The sequence below is a fragment of the Dromiciops gliroides genome, chromosome 3 (genome assembly GCF_019393635.1).
Source record: "Dromiciops gliroides isolate mDroGli1 chromosome 3, mDroGli1.pri, whole genome shotgun sequence".
In the NCBI taxonomy this organism is placed as follows: Eukaryota; Metazoa; Chordata; class Mammalia; order Microbiotheria; family Microbiotheriidae; genus Dromiciops; species Dromiciops gliroides.
Window position 1 is genome coordinate 335,802,431 of NC_057863.1, and position 19,997 is coordinate 335,822,427.

The window sequence follows — 19,997 nt, forward strand, 5'->3', positions numbered from 1 at the left end:
CCCAGGCTGCCATTAACTCAAACACACAACTCTGCCTGTACAACATCACCCTCTCCTGCTTCCCCATGGCCACTACTGCCTCATTCCACTATGCTTCTCCTAATCCCATAATACCCTCAATGCTTCAGCTAACAACGCAGTCTTTATCTAGAGCATCGTCTTGGTGGTGGGCTGTAGGGCATGCCTATTCCACGGTGACCACAGATGGTGATGAGAGAGAATCTGTCAATAACACTGTGGGCACAACACCACAGCCAGGGCCATCCCGGCCCCTCCCGCCTGCCCTCAGCACCACAAAACACGTTGCCCCTCTACAGAACCTTCTCCTCCGTCCTCCCCACAACATCCCAATTTACCTTCCTGGGCAAGGACGATGAACTTGGTGGTCTTGAGGGTCTTGCCATTCAGTGTCCAAGTAATGGTGGCTGGTGGCTCAGATACAACCTGGCACTGAAGGAAAAGTCTTTTGCCCTCTGCCACACGTAAGTCCTGGAGTTTCTCTGTGAAGCTCGGGGGAGTCCCTTTTCTTTCTGCAGTCTTATCACTGTCTACAGCTCCCGTGCAGGCCCGTTTGCTGTTCACATCATTGACAACCTCATTCTTTAGTTCCTCTTTCCCTGCTGGTTTTGGGGGTTCTGCTGGCTGGGTGTTCCCCACAGGCTTCTTGGTTTCAGCTGGGGTGGCATTCCCAACAGATTTTTGGGTATCAGCTAACTTGGCATCCCCAAAAGGCTTCTGGGCTTCGGCTAACTTAGCATTCCCTTTCCCTATCAGCCTGGTGTTCTCAACCAGCTTGGCATTCTCTCCTGCTTTGGCATTGAGGGGTTCGGCATTGGCACTGCCATTCTCTGCAGGTAACTTCTTTTTGTTGCCAAGCACAGAACGAAAATCCGGGGTGGCTGGTTTGGGAGGTGCTGCCTTCTCCAGTACAGGGGCCTTAGGACCCCCCTTCTTGGCTAACACGGAGCGGAAGTCAACCTGCTGGGGGCTATGCACCTTCCTCTCCTCCTCCGATAATGTTTTTGGCTTCACTTGCCGCTGCAAGTTGGCGCGGAAATCCATCTGCTCGGCTGGGATCTCCTTCAGCTCTTCCTCTGACAGAGTCTTGGTGCACACCTTCTTCCCCAGGAGGTCTCGGAAGTCCAGCTGCTCCGCTTCCTGCTGTCGGAGCCGGTCCTCAGTGTGCTCCCGGGTCTCCACTCGCCTCTTAAGCACCCCCCGCACGTCCTCAGCCTCCTCTTCAGGTCTCCAGCTCAGCCTGCTCCCCAGGCCCAGGGGGCTTAGTGTTCCATGATGGTCACCACCACTGCCAAGGCCTCCTCCTCCAGCCAGTCCTTCACAGCTGGCAGCCTCTTTCCTCCTACAACCAATGAAGGGAAAAAAGAAAAGTAACAGGAGGAAAAGGGGCTGGTTAAAAAAAAAAAGTCAGGGGAGAGCAAATCCCTAAGGGCGGGAGGGGGGTGTGGAGAAGAGGGATGGGGCCGGCCTGGCTGTGTTTATAGAAGGGAACGTTGGTGAGAGGAGCTCGCCTGCCTAGTTGCTTTATTGCATCGGTAATGACTCCAGTAGCCATATAAGGGTGTGTGCAAAAAAAATATTCACCCCCCTTCATCCTCCCCCTTCACCCTCCCTTATTCCCTTTTCCAATCTCTCCTTCTCTGTTCCAGCAGCTTCAGCTGGAAGATGCAAGCAATCTGCAGGGCCACATCTGAGGGGACTGGGTTGAGTGGCTGCCAAGGCAGGGTCTGGGAGGGCAGGAGTGAGAGTTAGAGACCAGTAAAGGAGAAAAGAAAATCTGACCCTGGCCGGTTCCCAGGGAGTGGTACTTACGGTCGAATGGGGATGGCTTCTCTCAGGGCCCCAGAAGGGTCCTCTTGAAGCATCAGGGACACCTGGCAGCTGCATTCGCCCACCCGGTTCCTGAAGATTTCAAAGCAGATCCCTAGGTTAAAGGGTTTCTGGCCTCCAAACCTCCCCCTTCCCTGGGTTGCTTATGGGGTATAGCATGTGGATTCTCTGTCCCAGGCTCCCCTGGGAAGATGTTGGGAATGGCCAGGGTGATTGGAGGCTTAACTTGTGGGAAGTGGTGTTTGGGAAAGCTAATGAGCTCCGGTCCTACTTGAAAATATGCCCCATGCTTCTCCAAAACCCAGAGAGAGACCTAGTCACCATTGGGTCACCTCGAACTTTTTAAACTCCAATTCCTTGATAAATATAACTCTTTTAGGTATCTTGTGTCACAAGAAGAAGGAGTGAGGACATTGGGGTGCAGAACTCTGCCTCCTTTCCCTCATTATGTACATTCTTCTATCCCAGTCAATTCTCAAAGCTACGCATCATCCCTGGGACCCCCAATTTCATAAATGGACAAAGCCTCTGACAGAAAAGGAGATGAAGGAAGAAAATGCAACTCCCGAGGAAACGAATAAACATTGGAGGTGGAGGGGACCTTTTCGATTCAAAATCTCTGTTTTCAGCTGAGGAAACTGAGACCAAGAATGGTAATCTGATCTGTGCCAGGTCACGTGATGACTCAGTGGCAGATGGGACTAGAACCAAGCGGTCTGATTCCCAGCCCAGCTCTCTTAACATGCAGATGAAAAGGAAGAGAAGATGAGAATTATGACTAGGTGATTTGGTCCTTCTGGCCTTTTTATTGCAGAAAATTCAATTCCTCACTGCCTCCCACCACCTCCAGCACTTTCCCAATGTATGAAGTTAAACACTTCCTCTGTCTCCTGTCCACCTGCTAGCCCCCTCATCTCAGACCTGTTTATATTACAAAGCTAATGAAGCGTCGCTTTAAGGTGACAGCAGTTTTTATCCTTTTTTCTACAGAGGAAATTTTTTTTTCCATTCTCCTTTTCAATGACACCCATTAGAGATGCTCTTAACTCTCCCTGTGGTACCTGTGAACAGCTCTGTCTCCTATTCCTAAAAGCTGGGAGGGAGGATGAGGGAAGCCTGTGGGGAGGGTGGAGGAGGGGGCCAGCATTATGGCAAACCTGGGTTTTCCTTAGTAGCAGGTTCTTGTTAATATGTTCTCTCCCTTTCTCTCCAGAGCTCTGCTAGTTGATGAGGTCTCTTAGTCCTGACCAGCCAAAAGACTCTATGGAGTGATTGGTAAGGGCAATGGGGATGATGCAGTTCAGATACGACTGAGGGCATGATTAAAACTTCACAGGAGGAATAAAAGGAGCATGCACTGCACACACAGACACCCACGTTTGATCTGTCTGTAAACCTACCTTTCAATATGCATGTCTGTCAGGGTCTATTTGTAGCAGGTGGCTATTTTAAGTAGGTGTTTGGGAATGTGGGTACACAGGTAAATACATACATATTCCTTCCTGTTCTATTCTCATTTGTGACTTTCCTTCTGACAGTCTGTCAGGAGGCAAGCATTTATTAAATGCCAATCAGGTGCTGGGCACTGCACTGAGAGCTGTTGATACAGTGAGATTTAGGGGAAGGGGAAACACTGAAAGAGTTGGGCAGGCATAAAGCACTCAAGTCATGAGGCAGAGTCCCCAGTATGTGAGACAGGGCTAATTATTCCTAGTGTTTAGCTATCCAGAGGGTCTTAAGATTTTAGAGCAAATCTACAGCAGAACCACCAATCCAGAAACTTTTTAAGGTCCCCAGGCTCAAGTCTTAGAGAAGAGATTCAATGTAACTTCATCAGGGACTGGCAAACTATGACATGACTTTCCATGGTCCCCAAGTGGTTGCCATCACCAGAACCCTTAAAAGTAGGTACATTTTGTTGTTGTTAGTTCTTTTTTCTAAAGGTTTTTTTTTTTGTTGTTGGCTATGTTTTGCATGACTGCACATGTAAAGCTTATATTGAATTGCTTGAGTTCTTAAGAGAGGGGAGAGAGGGAGGAAGGAAGAGAATTTGGAACACAAAGTTTTAAAAATTGATGTTACAATTTGATTGTACATGTAAAGTAGGGGAATGGCTAAATCAATCAATCAATCAATCAATCAGTCGATAAATAGACAACTAAACAAATGAATAAATAAACAAAATTAGGTGGATTCTTTGATGTCCACTCACTTCCCTTTTTTGCCCCTTTACCCCTATACCTTAGATATCCAGTATCCTACCTACCCCTGTCTTCCTGAAGTAGCTCATCTACCTCTTCTGAGGATAGTGGGGGGGGGGGTGTCCTGGTTTATTAACTTCATTTATGAACCACCCACACATATGAATAGTCATTATTATACTGCCCCACTGCTGCCTGAACCCCTCTTCCCAACATTACCACCCAAGGGACCACTATCCTCAGAACCTCTGCTAAACCCCACCCTGACTGCTGGAACTACCAGTGCCAGAGCTGTCCTGTCTCGTGATGCCAACCTCAACCTAGCTCTCTCTTCCTCATTCTGCCACCACAAGAATCAGGGGTCGTCCTTGGGCTATAGTGAAGGGGATGTCAGGAACATCACACAACTGGGGGAGGCAAATTTCAGGATGGGCCCTTTTAGCTCAATATAGCTTGGGAGGGGGGCTTAACTATAAAGGAGTAGGGGGCACAGGCCTCAGAAGAACTAAGAGGAGCTGAAAAAGACTCAAAACATGAGGCTCTGCCTGGCCGCAAAGACTTTGGGGGCCTGTTTAGGGCTTTTATTAGTCCTCTTTCTATTACCAAGCATGCAATCTAAGCATTCAGCAAACATTTAAGTGCCTGCTATGAAAAATGGTGTGGGCGATGTATTGAGCCAATTAATCTTGCCTTGGATACCTCCCTACTGGCTGTGGGACTTTGGGCAAAACATTTAACCTCTCAGTTATCTAGGCAATTTTCTAAGACTTAAGTTACAGAGAAGGTGCTCGCCTGCATTGGCAGAGGGAGATTAATTTCTTTTTTTTTTTAAGTTTAATTTGATTTTTTTTCAATGAATAAAACATCTGTTTTCGCTCCCTCCCGCCTCCTCCCTCACCCCCATTGAAGAGAAGGAAAGAAAAACAAAACTGTTATAACAAATAACATAGTCAAGCAAAACATTCCTGTATTGGCCATAACCAGAAAGCAAATGTTTCATTCTGTAACGTGGAGGGAGTTGCTTCATTTAGGAAATTCTCTATGCCTGGGGTGTCAAACTTTCATAGGGGCCACTAGAGCATTGAAGAGGAAACCCATGGGAGGCATAATTGACTTAGAAAACCACACGTGTTTATATATGTCTTCTAAAAAATCGATACATCCACACATTAAAATTAGATAGGAACTACATTTTAACCTGGCTCTTGAGCACTCCGGAGGGTTGGGGGCCACATGTCCAGTCTGACATCTCTGCTCTACTCTGATGAATTTACAGGTCCAGTCTCTATCCCTACCAAGTGCTAGGTGGGGGTAGCAGAAATACAAAGCCATCCTGGTCTTTGAAGGAGAATTTCAACTACTTAATGAATTAAATGTCCCATTAACATCACCCTTCCGTGCCTCAGCATGGAGCTCTGGAAGGCTATACCAGCAGTGTCCAAGAGTAAGCAGGTCCTACTGTAAGACAGAAACAGGTTGAGTATGGGCTTGGCTGCCACTTGATGACCAGCCTGGTTAAATCTGGAAAGGCACATCATTAGATCGGCCACCAGTGGATGATCTCCACCCCCCCCCCCACCCCAGAGACAGCAACTCATGGAGATGACCACCTAAGACACGCAGGGGGTTTCAATCTGCATGGACCCAGGGATCACCCACATGGTTCCAAGCTCTAATCTTCAAAGTACTGAAGCAAGAATGGATTAAAGAAGCTTTTGTAGTCCAAGGGATGCTATTTATAACATCATTCCTAAGGGAAAACTCACTCTGAGTTCCCAAAAGCTGACTAATGAATGGGTGGAACACAATGTATTAGTTAAGTCTGGGATTGCTTGTATAGGAATAAGGTGTGAATTACTGATAAGCATAACTTTTTAAAACAGCCATTTTCAAAAGAGGAGCTAGGTAAACCAAGAAATTTTCTTGTTCAGTTGTGTGGGACTCTTTATAACATCATTTGGGGTTTTCTCAGCAGAGATATTCGAGTGGCTTGCCATTTCTTTCTCCAGCTCATTTTTCAGATAAGGAAACCAAGGCAAACAGGGTTAAGGGAATTGCCCAGGGTCACACGGCAGGCTAAGCATCTGAGGCCAGATTTGAACTCATAAAGATGAGTCTTGACTTCAGAGCACTTTATTTACTTCACTACCTAGCTGCCCCTGGAAGGCAGCATAGTATAGTATATTTACAGTGGCATCAAAGTCAAATAGAAAATGGATCCCTGCAGCCACATATAGACTTAGGAAACCACAAATTAACATTATCTATGGTGTTTTGTATTTTTTATTTATGTTGTTAAACATTCCCAATTACATTTTAATCTGGTTGCAGAGGAAGGGACTTAGAGGTTTGCTCCTGGGACTTTGAGTTTGACATCTCTGGTGTAGTAGAATGCTAAATCAGGAGGGCCTGGATTTGAAGTCTACCTAACTGTGTGACCCTTCTCAAAATGCTTAAATTCTCTGGGTCTCAGTGTCCTTATCTGTAAAATAAGGAGAGAGGATTTAAACCTAACTTCCAGTATCTACTATACTAAACTGCCTCTCAGTAATAATACTTGCACCACCTACCTCACAGAGTTGTTGTAGAAAAAGCACTCTGCAAACCATAAAATGCTATCTAAATTAGAGGTATTATTAATCACAAGGGACACTGTACCATAGCTAAAAGAGAGAAGGCTTGAAGACGAGATCAGAGTTCAAGTCTTTCTTCTCACACATACTTGCTGTGTGAGCCTAGGGAAGTTACTCGACCTCTCAGTGCCTTAGGTCAGGTTCTAAGACTATGAGGTGCTGGTAAAGGGAGTTTTCAATGAAATCATAGACCCCAGCTAAAAAGCACAGCTCTAAAACAAGTACACTTATCCCTGTTACTAATGGCTCTGCTCTGGAATGAACTTTATGGGCAAAACTATTTTTAAAACAGAAATTTATTGGCAAGGGTCAATCCTTTGAGTATCTCAGCTGAACTCTGTAAATGTCTTTTTGACCTGACCCCAGTAGGCACTCCCAACCCAGGTACAGAAGGAAAATGTACAGGGAAGGTCCCTTTTGTCTCTAACACATGTAGTCTATCCTGCTCTCATGGCCAGAGCAGAGGCATGGGGAAGGGGATAGACCCTAACATGCATATCTCCCCCCCCCCCTTTGATGCTCTTCTGAGCTCCACTTCCCAGGCCAGTGAGACACCTTGAAAGGCATTCTGTCCTAGCTCAGTGTCTGACTGATCACCACCAGCAAGAACAAAGCCTAAGTGGAAAACAATGTCAGTGCCAGGCCCTGGCATTCATCCCCTGGGAGAACTTTCCACTGACTCGCTTCTGCTCTGTTTGGTCTGTAGCCAGGGCCAGGGGAAATGGGCTTTTGAATGGATGTTTTTTGGGGGGAGAAAAGAAAATAGATGCAGGGGCAGCCCAGGTCAGGAGAAGCAAGGGCACTGACTTCCCAGGGTACCAAATGCAAACTTTTCACAATTGGCGTTGGCTTGTTTTGGACCTGCCTATTGGACTCTGTACCAAACCCTCAACTCTGAGTTAGCAATCTTTCTGCAAGCCTTTGTCTTTGCTCCTCCACTGCATATCCTTGCTCAGCCTATCCCAAAGATTATAGCATCTGACCTGCTCCCATATGCTAAATGATAGCTTGCTCCTTCTTCCAAAATTTCTAACAAAAACATCTCTTCTCGGAGAAGAGTTGAGAAAATGAAGGGCTATGGAAGTGCAGGCTTATCAGTATGGGATGTTGTGAGGGGGCGCAGTGGCTAAAGCACCGGCCCTGGATTCAGGAGGACCTGAGTTCAAATCCGGCCTCAGACACTTGACACTTACTAGCTGTGTGACCCTGGGCAAGTTACTTGACCCTCATTGCCTTGCAAAAACCAAAAACAAACAAACAAAATATATAGAATGTTGTATATGCTATCAGATACAGTTGCTATATGGACTAACTTTGCCAGATAGATTTTTCCCCCATTCCATTTAAGTCTTTGTTATTAGAATAAGAAGGAAAAGGGGATATATCTAGAATTGAATATGATATAAAAACGAAAGGTATCAAAATTCTTTTTGAAGCCCATCTTCTCTTGGAAGGGTTAATTTAAGAGTGGGTCACTCCAAAACATTAGCGACATCTTACTTTAACCCACTGTGTTTGCCCATTCAGGTAGATAGGTTCAACTTCAATTATCCAATTACCCAATGAGGGTAAGCAGCAGTGTGAATAATCCAAAAATCCCTATTTGGTTTTGGAATGCACTATATTTTAAATTAGATTTTGTTATGATGAGATAACTTTCTGGCTATCTGGGGCTCAGGTTGATAACACAAAGAGTTTATAAGATCATAGATGTGGAGCTGGTTATGACCTTAGGGATCATGGAGCCCAATCTTTTCACTAAATAGATGAGGAAATGGAGGCTCCTGAGGAGGTAGATGAATTATGAGAAAGTAGAAAATACATATTGGAAGCATTGAGTTCATGATTTCTGATGGCCCCATTGATCAATCTGTCATCAGCCTCCTCCCTTTGATGGAAACCCAAATGAGAAAGCACTATGTCACTGAGATTGTTCAAAACTGGGGGAGGCAGGGGAAGTTGCCCAGTGAGGGATAGGAAAGAATGACTTGTCTCTGTAAGGCAAGGAATCTTTTTTTTTTTTTTTTTTTTGGTGAGGCAATTGGGGTTAAGTGACTTGCCCAGGGTCACACAGCTGTGGAAATTTATTTTGATTTGGGGTCCCTACCTTTAGGCTGAGATTAGAAAGCCTTAGGCCTTTAGAGTCTCTTCCCCTCCCCCTCTGCTTCAGCTGAGCCAGAAAGCCCCGTGGGCTGTGCAAGACGCCAGGTCAGACAGCTGGGGAAAAAAAAAAGCCCCCAGCTCCTTCTGACCTGAGCTATCCGAAAGATCCCAGGTAGCCTGTGATGAGGCCTGACCTGCTTGAGCACACACCGCCCCCCCCCCCCCAACCAGCCGCAGCCGTGGCTAGTGGATTAGCTTGGTCTGTGGGGGCGCAGGAAGTCCCGAGATTTGAGTGGAGAGAAGAAAAGGTATATATAGACCTGGGAGTTAGACTCAGGGGGGTTTGGACAAGGACGGGCGAAAGAGGCTGAGAAGAGGTTTGGACAAAGAGGTTCAGAAGGGATGAGAGGGGACAAGGTCGGAGAGAGAGGCTGAGAAGAGGATCAGACTAGAAATGGGGCTACAAGGACACAGGAGAAGACAAGAAAGACTAGGAGCAGGGAAAAGAGAGGCGGAAGGGCAGACTGACGGAGCAGACAGACAGAAGGTCGGTGAGAGAGAAACACAGGGGTTCAGCAGTGGCAGTAAGGAGAGGAAAGTTAGAAGCAGGGGATTTACAAAGTGAAAAGGACTTGGAGTTAGAATAAAGGACCTGAGTGTCCTGAGGCAGGCGGCTAAGGCCCTTATTGTATTAAAAAGGTTACAGGCCTTATTACAAACAAGGGAAAGTGTAACGTGACCTGAGGCCAGAGGCAGCTAAGGCCCTTATTGTATCAAAAAAGTTCGAGGCACAGCAGGTGGGAAAGAGCCGTATAGCAATGCAATAAGGTTGTACATTTTATTTCCCTGTATTCTTAATTTTAAATAGTATCTCATAAATAAACTCTGCTTTGATTATTTAAGAGGCTTCTTAATATTTTGCTTATCAATTTGGGAGTGGAGCAATGTGGTGGAACTTTATAAACAGCCCACATTAAATTAAACGCAGTCAGATAGCCAGATAGTCAAAACCCCCCAGATTAGTCCTCCAGTCAGATTAGCCCCAAAATTAGGCTAGTCAGTAAAAATATTTTTACATTTGAATGGTGACCATGAAGGGACTTACAGCCCAATTATAATTTTTCTAAGCTTATAATTTTTCATATAATCATAATTTTTCATAAGTCCAATTATATAATTTTTTCAGACTAGATTAGTTATCGTTAATAATTAATTTTTTTTACACAGCTAATATATGTTAAGCATCTGAGGTCAGATTTGAACTCAGATCCTTCTGAATTCAGGGCTGGTGCTGTATCCACTGTGCTACCTAGCTGCCCCTAAGGAAAGGATTCGTAATGCAGAGTCCACAGATCAATTTTAGGAGGGTCTCTGAACTTTTTTATATTTTGATATCTAGATTCTAATATAATCAATTTCCTTTGTAACCCTATATATTTTATTTTATGCATTTAAAAACATCAATGTGAGAAAGGGTCTAAAGGTTTCACCAGACATTTTAAAAGGTTAATAAACCTCAATAAGGGCTTTGTTACAGGACATTTTTGAGTCCAATAACATTCATTTTTTAAAAATTTCATTTCCATCCACACATTTTTGAACAGAATTATTTGTATGTGTTAGAAAAAAACAAAACAAAAAATGACAAAGGAATGGCCAGCAGAGAGATGACTTGTACTCAGACCATACAGGAATGTTTGTGATACACCCTGGACTTGTTAGGGTTCTAGGTACCTACCCCTTCCCATTATAAAAAAAAAAAAAGCTCCAAGAGAAGAGCATCCAATCTGCTTCCTCCAGATTTCCCTATACTTCTGCCACTCTTGAAGACATCAAGGATAGGACTTGGAATAAAGAGGGCATGAAAATGTCCAGGAAAGGGGGGATCCTGAAATTGGGCCAGGTACCCGACACAATGCAAGCAGGACCCTTCTGTATGCCCACACCAACCTCAAGCATCCAGGGCCAGCCAGCCTGACAGCACCAACGCTGAGAGAGAGGGAAGGAGCTGAAGAAACAGTGCTTTTTTTCATTACTTTGAGCATATTTTTGGATCACACAACTAGGCTGCTGAGTCGAGTCATGGAGGGAGTATGGGAAGACCTGGATTGGAATCCCGCCTCAGATTATAGCTGCGTGACTCCTGGACAAATGACTTAAACTCCCTCAGCCTCAGTTTCCTCAAACATATGGTGGGGATAATAATAGCTCTTACCTTCCAGGGTCCTCGTGAGGATCAAATGAGATAACACAGGTAAACCATAATGTGCTATATAGCACATCATGCTAGCTATCACTATTTCCATCTCATGAAAAAGCCAGTGCAGCCAAGAGACTGGGTTAGGAAAAGTCAAGAGGAGTCCAAATACTTTCTCCCTTTCTCTCCCCTACCTTCTCTTTCTCACTTCATTATCCCCTCTCACATACTCTCCCCACCTTAAAGAACAAGAAGACAAAACAAAGGAGAAATAAGACACAAACAAAAGGAGAAAGTTAAAGTCCTTTAGCAAAGACCTGGGATGCTATGCTTCCACCACAGTAAGCTTCTGTCTCTCTGGCTTCAGAACTCCATAGTTTAAGAGCTGAGGGAATGAGGAGAATGGGGGTGGGGCAGAGGTAGGGGAGAGATGGGGGGGTGGGGTGGGGGAAGGACCAGGAAAGAGACTTACTTAAGTTGGATCTCATACTGGCCCGCATGAGAGGACTGTACATTTTTCAGCACCATGGTGAACACATCTTCATTCTGCAGCACCTCTGAGTAGCCGGCGTCTTTGGTGAGCACCTGACCATCTCGGAGCCACTGCACAGTAGGGAAAGGGTCCCCGGCAATGGCACAGGAGATCAGGACGTTCTGGCCTGGGGTGGCTGTCACCGAACGAGGCTTGCTAATGAACCATGGCTGAGTGCCATCTTGCGGCTCTGAGGATGGCCAAAGGATGATGGTACTGAGTCAGGCATTTTGGTGGGCACCATCTATTTTCAACTTTTTATCATCACTGGGGGGTGGGGATTGCTGGCAGAGTGAAATGGCTAAGTGAAAACACTCCCCAAAATATTTGCATTTGGCCTTCCCCTGAACTGCATTCTCTTATTGGTGAGTCTGCTCTTTAAACTCTACCTGGTGTGCATAACATAGACATGAATATTCATTCTTATAGCAGACATCCACATTAGATTGCAAGCTCTCTGAGGGCAGGGACTGTCTTTTGCCTCTTTTTTTGCATCCTCGTGGCTCAGCACCATGCCTGGTACATAGTAGGCACTTAATAAATATTGACTAATAGATTGAACTGAAGGCTAAGGTAAGTGTGGACCCCTGAGCAGCAGCACTGGAAAATTAAAAAGATGAAACATCCACTCACTAAACTGGGAGCTGCCTAACCGTGACAACCATATCTCTCCTCTCTCAGAGACAGCCCAGATGTTTGCTGGGGGCAATGAGGGGTTGACACAATGTAGAAAAAACATCATAAAATGTGAAAGTTCCACGCAGAAGATCAAGGTTTGACTTATGTTGTAAAGTATGTCGAATTTATCTCTCTTATTAGACTTAGGATGGGAACAAAAAATGGCCCAGAATTCTGTCATGACGACAGGTGGTGGGAATTCCTCTCTGCACCACAGCTGAACCAGACGGGGTCCAGGGGACTAGGGAGGCAGAAAACCCTAAAGATGGGAGAGAAGGCTTGCTCGGCTATGAGTTCTTCTCCATGACTCACCATTCCCAGCCTGAGGACCCCCCCCCCCTTCCAATCATCCTATGGAAACCCCCCCTTGACAACGAAGCTGGCCTCACCTCGTACAGTGAGCACGGCATGACTTCGGACCTGACCCAGGCTGTTCCAAGCCTCACAGGTGTATCTGCCAGTGTCCTCAGGGAACACTTCTTGGATGCAAAGACTGTGCTCATTGCCATTTTGTTCAAAGTGGAAGTCCTCTGACTCCTGGATCTCCTTCCCATTATGAAGCCAGAGGAGTGCAGGTGGTGGGTTCCCTGTACAGTGAAGGGGGACAGGCATCATTACAAGAAAGGAATGGAGAGGGAATAGGGAGAAAGAGTTTGTAGAAGTATTTCTTTAAAGGGAAACATAACATCTCTGTAACTTGAGAAGAATAAGAAAAAATAGAATAATTTTTATATTATTATATAATTATATATTTTATATCTTATATAGCATAGAATTATAAATCTGTAATTAACAGGATAATTAGGTGAGAAACAGCTTCTTCAATGATGCGTTATGAGAAACGTCCAAATGGTGTAGTTTCACAGTTAATCAACATCACCTTGTGACTACCATACAATAAAAGCTCAATCTAGAAAACCAGAAGCTTCTTCCATTTACTAGTCTGGGAGATAAATTAAGGGAAAGGTTAAAAAGGGGAGATTTATGATCTAATATCCAATTTTAAATCTCACAGTTAAAAGAAAAAAAAAAGAAAAACGAATGATGCATTAAAAGGACTAGGTTGTTTATTCTGGGGAATAATAATAACAACAATAACTGGATTCACATATTGCCTTGTTGTGGTGGTGGTAGTTGTTGTTTAGTTGTTTCAATCGTATCTGACTCTTCATGACCCCATTTGGGGTTTTCTTGGAAAAGATACTGGAGTGATTTTCCATTTCCTTCTCCAGCACGTTTTACAGGTGAGGAAACTGAGGCAAACAAGGTGCCCAGGGTAACACAGCTAGTAAATGTCTGAGGCTGGATTTGAACTCAGGAGTCCCCCTGACTTCAGGCCCAGCAATCTATCCACTGTTTTTTTTTGTTTGTTTGTTTGTTTGTTTGTTTTTTTGTGGGGCAATGGGGGTTAAGTGACTTGCCCAGGGTCACACAGCTAGTACATGTCAAGTGTCTGAGGCCAGATTTGAACTCAGGTCCTCCTGAATCCAGGGCTGGTGCTTTATCCACTGTGCCACCTAGCCGCCCCCAGCAATCTATCCACTGTGCCACCTAGTACTTCCTACTTAGCTACTGAAGACTTACAAAGCATTTTTTGTCAAAACAGACCTGTAAGATCATTAATATAAGCTAAACTAATCTAATCTAATAAGCTAGAATTTTAATAATATAATCAAATAAAATCAAATAAGGACAAATAAAGAGTCAACTCAACAATCATTTATTAGGTGTCTACTGTGTGCTTTTGAGATCAGAAAAATCAACGGTACAAATAGAACAAGGCACCCAGCCCAATAAGAATTAGTTCTAAAAATCCTATTAAGTGGTGACCCCCGCTGTATGAAGACCTTCTGTGAGGGGGGGACCCTTGACCTCCTAAAGAAGGCCATTCTGTTTTGAAGAGGACTAAATATTGGAAGTTTTCCCTTGAATCTGTTTCTCTGCCACTTCCTCTTATGTTTTTCTACTTCTGTCCTCTGGGGACGAGCAGTTTGAGTTTTCTAAACCCTTTTCCCTTCAAATCCTTAAAGTCATGGCTGCTCCAAAGCTGCTTTTGTCTAAGCTGAGTGTCCTTAAGCAGCACGTCTCTCCAGCCTGGTTACTCTCTTTGGAATATAATGAAACTCGTTTTTCTTAAAGGGTGTTGCCTAGAACTGAACACAGTATGGCAGATGGGATTATAATGGAATGACCACTTAGGGAATTACAGAGTATAGTGGAAATCCCTCCCTCATTCTGGAAATGACAGTTTTCTAAATGTGGCCTAACAGCATATTTATCCATTATCTATTTGGTATTTCCTGTATGAATCCCTCCCTCCATCCTTCCTTCCTTCCTCCTTCCCCCCTTTCCTTCCTTCCTTCCTTCCTTCCTTCTTCCCTCCCTCCCTCCCATGTCAGGCTCTATAGGTTTCTATGACTTGATAGAGTCTACACAACCCCATTTGCAAAAAAGGAGCATATGGAAGACCTCACCATTAAATTGTGAATTAATTCCATTAGACTGTAAGTTCCTTGAGGGCAGACTGTTTATCTTTGTCCTTGTAGCCCTAGCACATTGAGCTCTTTTCTTGTCTTAGATTTGTGATTCTAAGTGGCCAAGAGGCAGGTTTCAGGGTTATGAGATGAAAAACTATCCTAATAATTACAGCTATCCATAAGTGAAATGGGTTGCCTCTGAAGTGATGGATGCCTCCCCAATGGAGGTCTTTAGGAGAGGGTTGGATGACCACTTGTTGGGGGGTGTTTTCATAAAGAACTGTCTTCAGAAATAGGTTTGGATTAGTTGAATGGTAAAGTACCCTCTGAAGGGACAACTAGGTAGCACAGTGGATGGAGCACTGGTCTTGGAATCAGGAAGACTCATCCTTATCTTCCTGAGTTCAAATCTGGCTTCAGACACTTCCTACCTGTGTGACACTGGGCAAGTCACTTCATACTATTTGCCTCAGTTTCCTCATCTGTCAAATGAGCTGGAGAAGGAAATGGCAAAGCACTCCAATATCTTTGCAAAGAAGCCCCCAAATGGGGTCATTTAGAGTTGGACAAGACTCAACAACGACAAAGTACCTACTCTGAGATATTGTGAAATTGTCTTCAATTTAGAGATGAGGAAACTAATGCTCAGTGAGGTTATGTGAGTTGCTTAGGGCAATCCAGCTTATAAGTTTAGAGCTGGGACTAGAACCCAGGTCTTCTGATTCCAAGACCAGTAGCTTGCTTGCTTGCTTTCTCTCTTTTTTTCTTTGCAGGGCAATGAGGGTTAAGTGACTTGCTCAGGGTCACAACAGCTAGTAAGTGTCAAGTGTCTGAAGCCGAATTTGAACTCAGGTCCTCCTGAATCCCAGGGCCAGTGCTCTATCCACTCTACCACCTAGCTGCCCCTCGACCAGTACTCTTTCAGACAGGACTTTTGTGAGTACCAAAATGAGCTAACAGAGACCAAGAATGTCTTATAATTGCAAAGCATTACACAAATATGAACTATTATTATTACTTGATATCATTTTGAAATACACAGGCACTCACCACTTTCCACTGTTTCCATTTTCCCCTTATCCAACCATGCCTAAACCACACATATCCTACTTCTCACTGCCTTAACCCGTTCATTGCATAGTTTCTACTGGTATCCAAACTGCCGAAGGCAAGCCCATTAATCTTTCCCCTTAGAGACACGAGTGCCATCTAGTGCCAAAAGGGGGTACCTGCAAAAGAGAGCAAGATGAGGAAGGGGTTTTATGCCTCTGGGGCAGTGTGTGGGAATGAATGAGCTGTATTGACTTGAATGAGGGCTTCCAATAGAAGCTCTTCTCTACATTCACAGAAGATCAAAGAAGGAAATGGATGCAGAGGAAATGGGATTCCAAAAAGAACCTTACAAGTGTCAAGGTGATCTAATGCTGGGGCAGGGTAATGACAGAGGATGCAAAGTTTTCCTCCCTGGTGATCTGGAGGAAGGGAACAGATAGCTCTCTGTCTTGGATGGTTCAGATAGACGTTGGCTCCAAAGCAAAAGCGTAAGATCAAATGATTTCTTTTAATTCTTCTCAAAACTAGGCTTCTATTAACTGCTTGGAAGTAATCAGTAATGTTTGCATTTTTATGCAAGGGGCAGAGTGGGACATAGCTCTCACCAGAATGCTTGTACACTATAGGAAATGTTCCCCAATAACTGTTGATTCTCCCTTGGAACTCATATAGTTCTTGGTTCTCTGCTTTTCTCTGAGATGCATACTATGCAACAAAAACTGTCATAAGTATTATAGAACACTGAATTTGGATTCGGAAAGACCGGAGTTCAAATCTGGCCTTAGACACTTACTAGCTGGGTAACCCTACATAAGTTATTAAGCTCTCTCTGCCTCAGTTTCCACATCTATAAAAGTAGGAATAATCATAGCATCTAATTCACAGGGTTGTTGTGAGGATCAAATGAGATTTTATATGTATGTATGTCTAAGTATACATAGGTATATTTATATAAATGTGTATGTAAATATATGTGTGTATATACATGCATATGTATCAAGCCTTTAAAGCACTCTATAAGTACTACCAATTATTATCATCTGTGTTTGTGTACTCTCCCCCTACTCCATTATTAACACCAGGAAGGCAGGGTCTTCTCTTATCTAAGCAACTCTGATGTCCTTAGCACCAAATTCTGCACAAAGATGGTTCTTAACACATCTTTATTGAATTAAGAAGGTTCATTGAATGCAACAAAGAATGTCCTCAAGGTACATGGAGAAGACAAAGTCTTACCCTGACAGTAAACTACCCCAAAGTTGAGTAAACTCACTCTAGCTTCCTTTACAGAAAAATCTCAGGAGCAGGTCATCTGCATTCATATTCTTATCCATGAGAAACTACCAAACCAGGGTAATGACCCTGGCTCTTCCCTCCCCTCCCCCAACACAAAGGCCAGTCTGTGCATGGAGTGATGTGTTTATAGTCCCTTACCCAAAGGACAAAAGCGTGGGATGTGTGTTGCTATATCTGTGTTTGACTACCCAAGTGAAAGTCAGCAGAAGCCAGGGATTCCTTCCTTTTCCCACCGTCCAAGAATTTCTTAAAAAACGCCCTGTATTTCACCTTCTCCTTCCTCTCATACTCAGAGTTCTGTCCAATAATAATAGATAATGGATGGACGATGTTGCCATTTTTGTGCTTGCCTGAGAACAATCCACATCCTATCTCCCTTTTTTAAACATTTAGATAAGAAAGTTGAGATTCCTTCTCATACTTTCTTCTTTTGCTTCTTCCTTGAACCCTACCTAACACTGGAAAATTCAGAAAGTTTTTTACCTGAGTTCATAATAAATTTTCAAAAAAACCATACAGTTGGAAAATGTGTGCCAATTTTACTTATATTTACCAATTCCTTCTTTCCCAGCACCTATCTTTTCCTTCTTCATCTCTTCCCTTCTCCTTCCTCTCAGAAACCCCTGAATTTCATTTAAAAATTCAGCATGTCTAAATTAAAACTCAGGCACTGAGTCATATGGACAAAAAGGAAAGGGGAAAATACACTGTGTCATCTTGCTACTAAAAAAAAGTCTTTCAGTGTACTGCCTTGATAGTGTATAGTATTATATTTTTTGCCAATTACATGTAAAGATAATTTTCAACATTCATTTTTGTAAGATTTTGAGTTCTAAATTATTGTCCCTCTCTCCCTTCCCTCCCCTCTCCTGGAGTGATAGTGTAAGACTGATATTTCTATCATTGGTAATGAATGGACAATATGTATTGAAAAAATGAAAACAGTATGTTAAGTTCACAGAATTTAAAGGAGTCATGATTTATATTTTTAAATCATTGTATTGCTAAGACACATATAAAGTAAAAAAAATGTTTTTAATTTTGTTGAGGCAATTGGGGTTAAGGGATTTGCCCAGGGTCACACAGCTAGTAAGTGTCAAGTGTCTGAGGCTGGATTTGAAATCAGGTCCTCCTGACTCCAGGGCCAGTGCTCTATCCACTGCACCACCTAGCTGCCCCCCATTTTTTTGTTTAAAAGCAAGCAGTATGAAATGAGGATTCATGGTTTCCTTATAGAATCCTATTCCTAGGGGCAGCTAGATGGTGCAGTGGATAGAGCACCGGCCCAGGATTCAGGAATACCTGAGTTCAAATCCGGCCTCAGACACTTAACACTTACTAGCTGTGTGACCCTGGGCAAGTCACTTAACCCCAATTGCCCAGCAAAAAAAAAAAAAAAATCCTATTCCTAAATTCCTCTAAGTGTATGGAAATGCCATTTGGAGGGTTAAGTTAATAATTTTTAAAATTCCCCCAAAAATATTTCCTAAGGATACTTTAGCATCCCCGAGATATGAAAAGAATCAGAGGGTGTCCCCCAGCATTTGGGGCTGATCTTTTAAGTCAGGAAAGGACTAACGTCTAGGGTGTGAGGGTGGAGGGGGTAGTGGGAGTTTCCTGCCAATCACTGATATCACAGAAGCAGCAAAGCAAAAGCCAAAGACATGTATATGTGTGAATATATAGGTAATTATATAACATAATACATATAAAATCATGGACTTGTGTCAGTGTTCCTCATGGTTCCAAGTTCCATGCTCTCTCTGAAAGACAGACACCCATAGTGACCTGATTTATGGTACATCTTCTCTTCATAACCCTAACTCCCCCAACATCCAGGAGTCAGAGATAAGATGGTGACAGACCTGATATCTGAACTGTCATGATTACTTGGCTTCCATCCATGACTTCAAGGTCAGAGAGGCCTTTCAGGAAGATGGGTGGGGATGAGCCACTGGGAACCCCCGATGTAGGGAAATCAATTTCTTTACTGCTCTTCTTTTCTGTGCAGGAGGCAAGAGAAGACACAAAAGTCATTCATTCGATGAATACTGATTAAAAGGCAACACCATATATAAACAAACCACAGTGCTGGGTACTGTGGGTGCCCCTGGATACAAGTTGGAATTGGGCCTTAGAGATCTTTAAGAGAAGGACATGATACAGTCTTTTCTTTTTGGGATAATGGGATTTCTGTCTGGAAATTGAGAAATGGATAATGGGAAATCATAGTCTCCCTTTGGAACCCTGACCTACAATGGAGAGAGCCTTAAGGGGAAGAAAGCTGTCACTCAACATCTTCATATTGGGTCAGGACTTCAAAGTCCAGGGCAGACAACTAGACATTGTTCACTATTACAACTTCTTAAATGGTTCTCTGGCTGTCAAATACAACATTCATTCTATCTCAGTAATCATTGTAGAAATGTTTTTCTAAATCTGTCTCTTTTAAACTGAAGAAGAGGGGCAGGTAGGTGGTACAGTGGATAGAACACTGGCCCTGGAGTCAGGAGGACCTGAGTTCAAATCTGTCCTCAGACACTTAACACTTACTGGCTGTGTGACCCTAGGCAAGTGACTTAAGTCCAACTGCCTCACCAAAAAAAAAAAAAAAAAAAGATTAATAAACTGAAGAAGAAACTAAGGTAAAAGCAATTAATAAATATGGTGAAATACATACTTAGATTAACACAAATACAATTTTCTTTGTGTGTTAAAGGACACACATCACTCTGTGCACAGACAAGGAGTCAAGGACATTGCCAGAAATATTAGCAGGGAGGTTAGGACAACAACTCCTACCCTTTAGCTTATCATTTTGTCCATCAAGAAACCCTGCATTGTGGGCTATGTCCCACTCTGCCCTTTGCATAAAAATGCAAACATTACAGATAACCTTCTAAGCAGTTATTAGTTTAAGGTATTCTATATCTCAATAATTAAATTTTCATTAGTAACTCCCAGGACTTGGGAATACAT

The 19,997-nt window shown here is 43.5% G+C and overlaps 1 protein-coding gene across 3 annotated transcripts in view; it reads right to left on the reverse strand.

The window, feature by feature from the left end:
• The window catches only part of MYLK (myosin light chain kinase), a 330,035-nt gene that overhangs the window by 124,820 nt on the left and 185,218 nt on the right, over window positions 1-19,997 (reverse strand). For all 3 annotated transcript variants that reach the window (XM_043996303.1, XM_043996302.1, XM_043996301.1), the window contains exons 12-16: window positions 18,884-19,021; window positions 12,582-12,779; window positions 11,455-11,704; window positions 1,831-1,920; window positions 357-1,360 (exon numbers count right to left, since the gene is read on the reverse strand). In XM_043996303.1, the coding sequence (XP_043852238.1) occupies window positions 357-1,360; window positions 1,831-1,920; window positions 11,455-11,704; window positions 12,582-12,779; window positions 18,884-19,021 (1,680 nt within the window). The remainder of the gene's footprint in view (window positions 1-356; window positions 1,361-1,830; window positions 1,921-11,454; window positions 11,705-12,581; window positions 12,780-18,883; window positions 19,022-19,997) is intronic.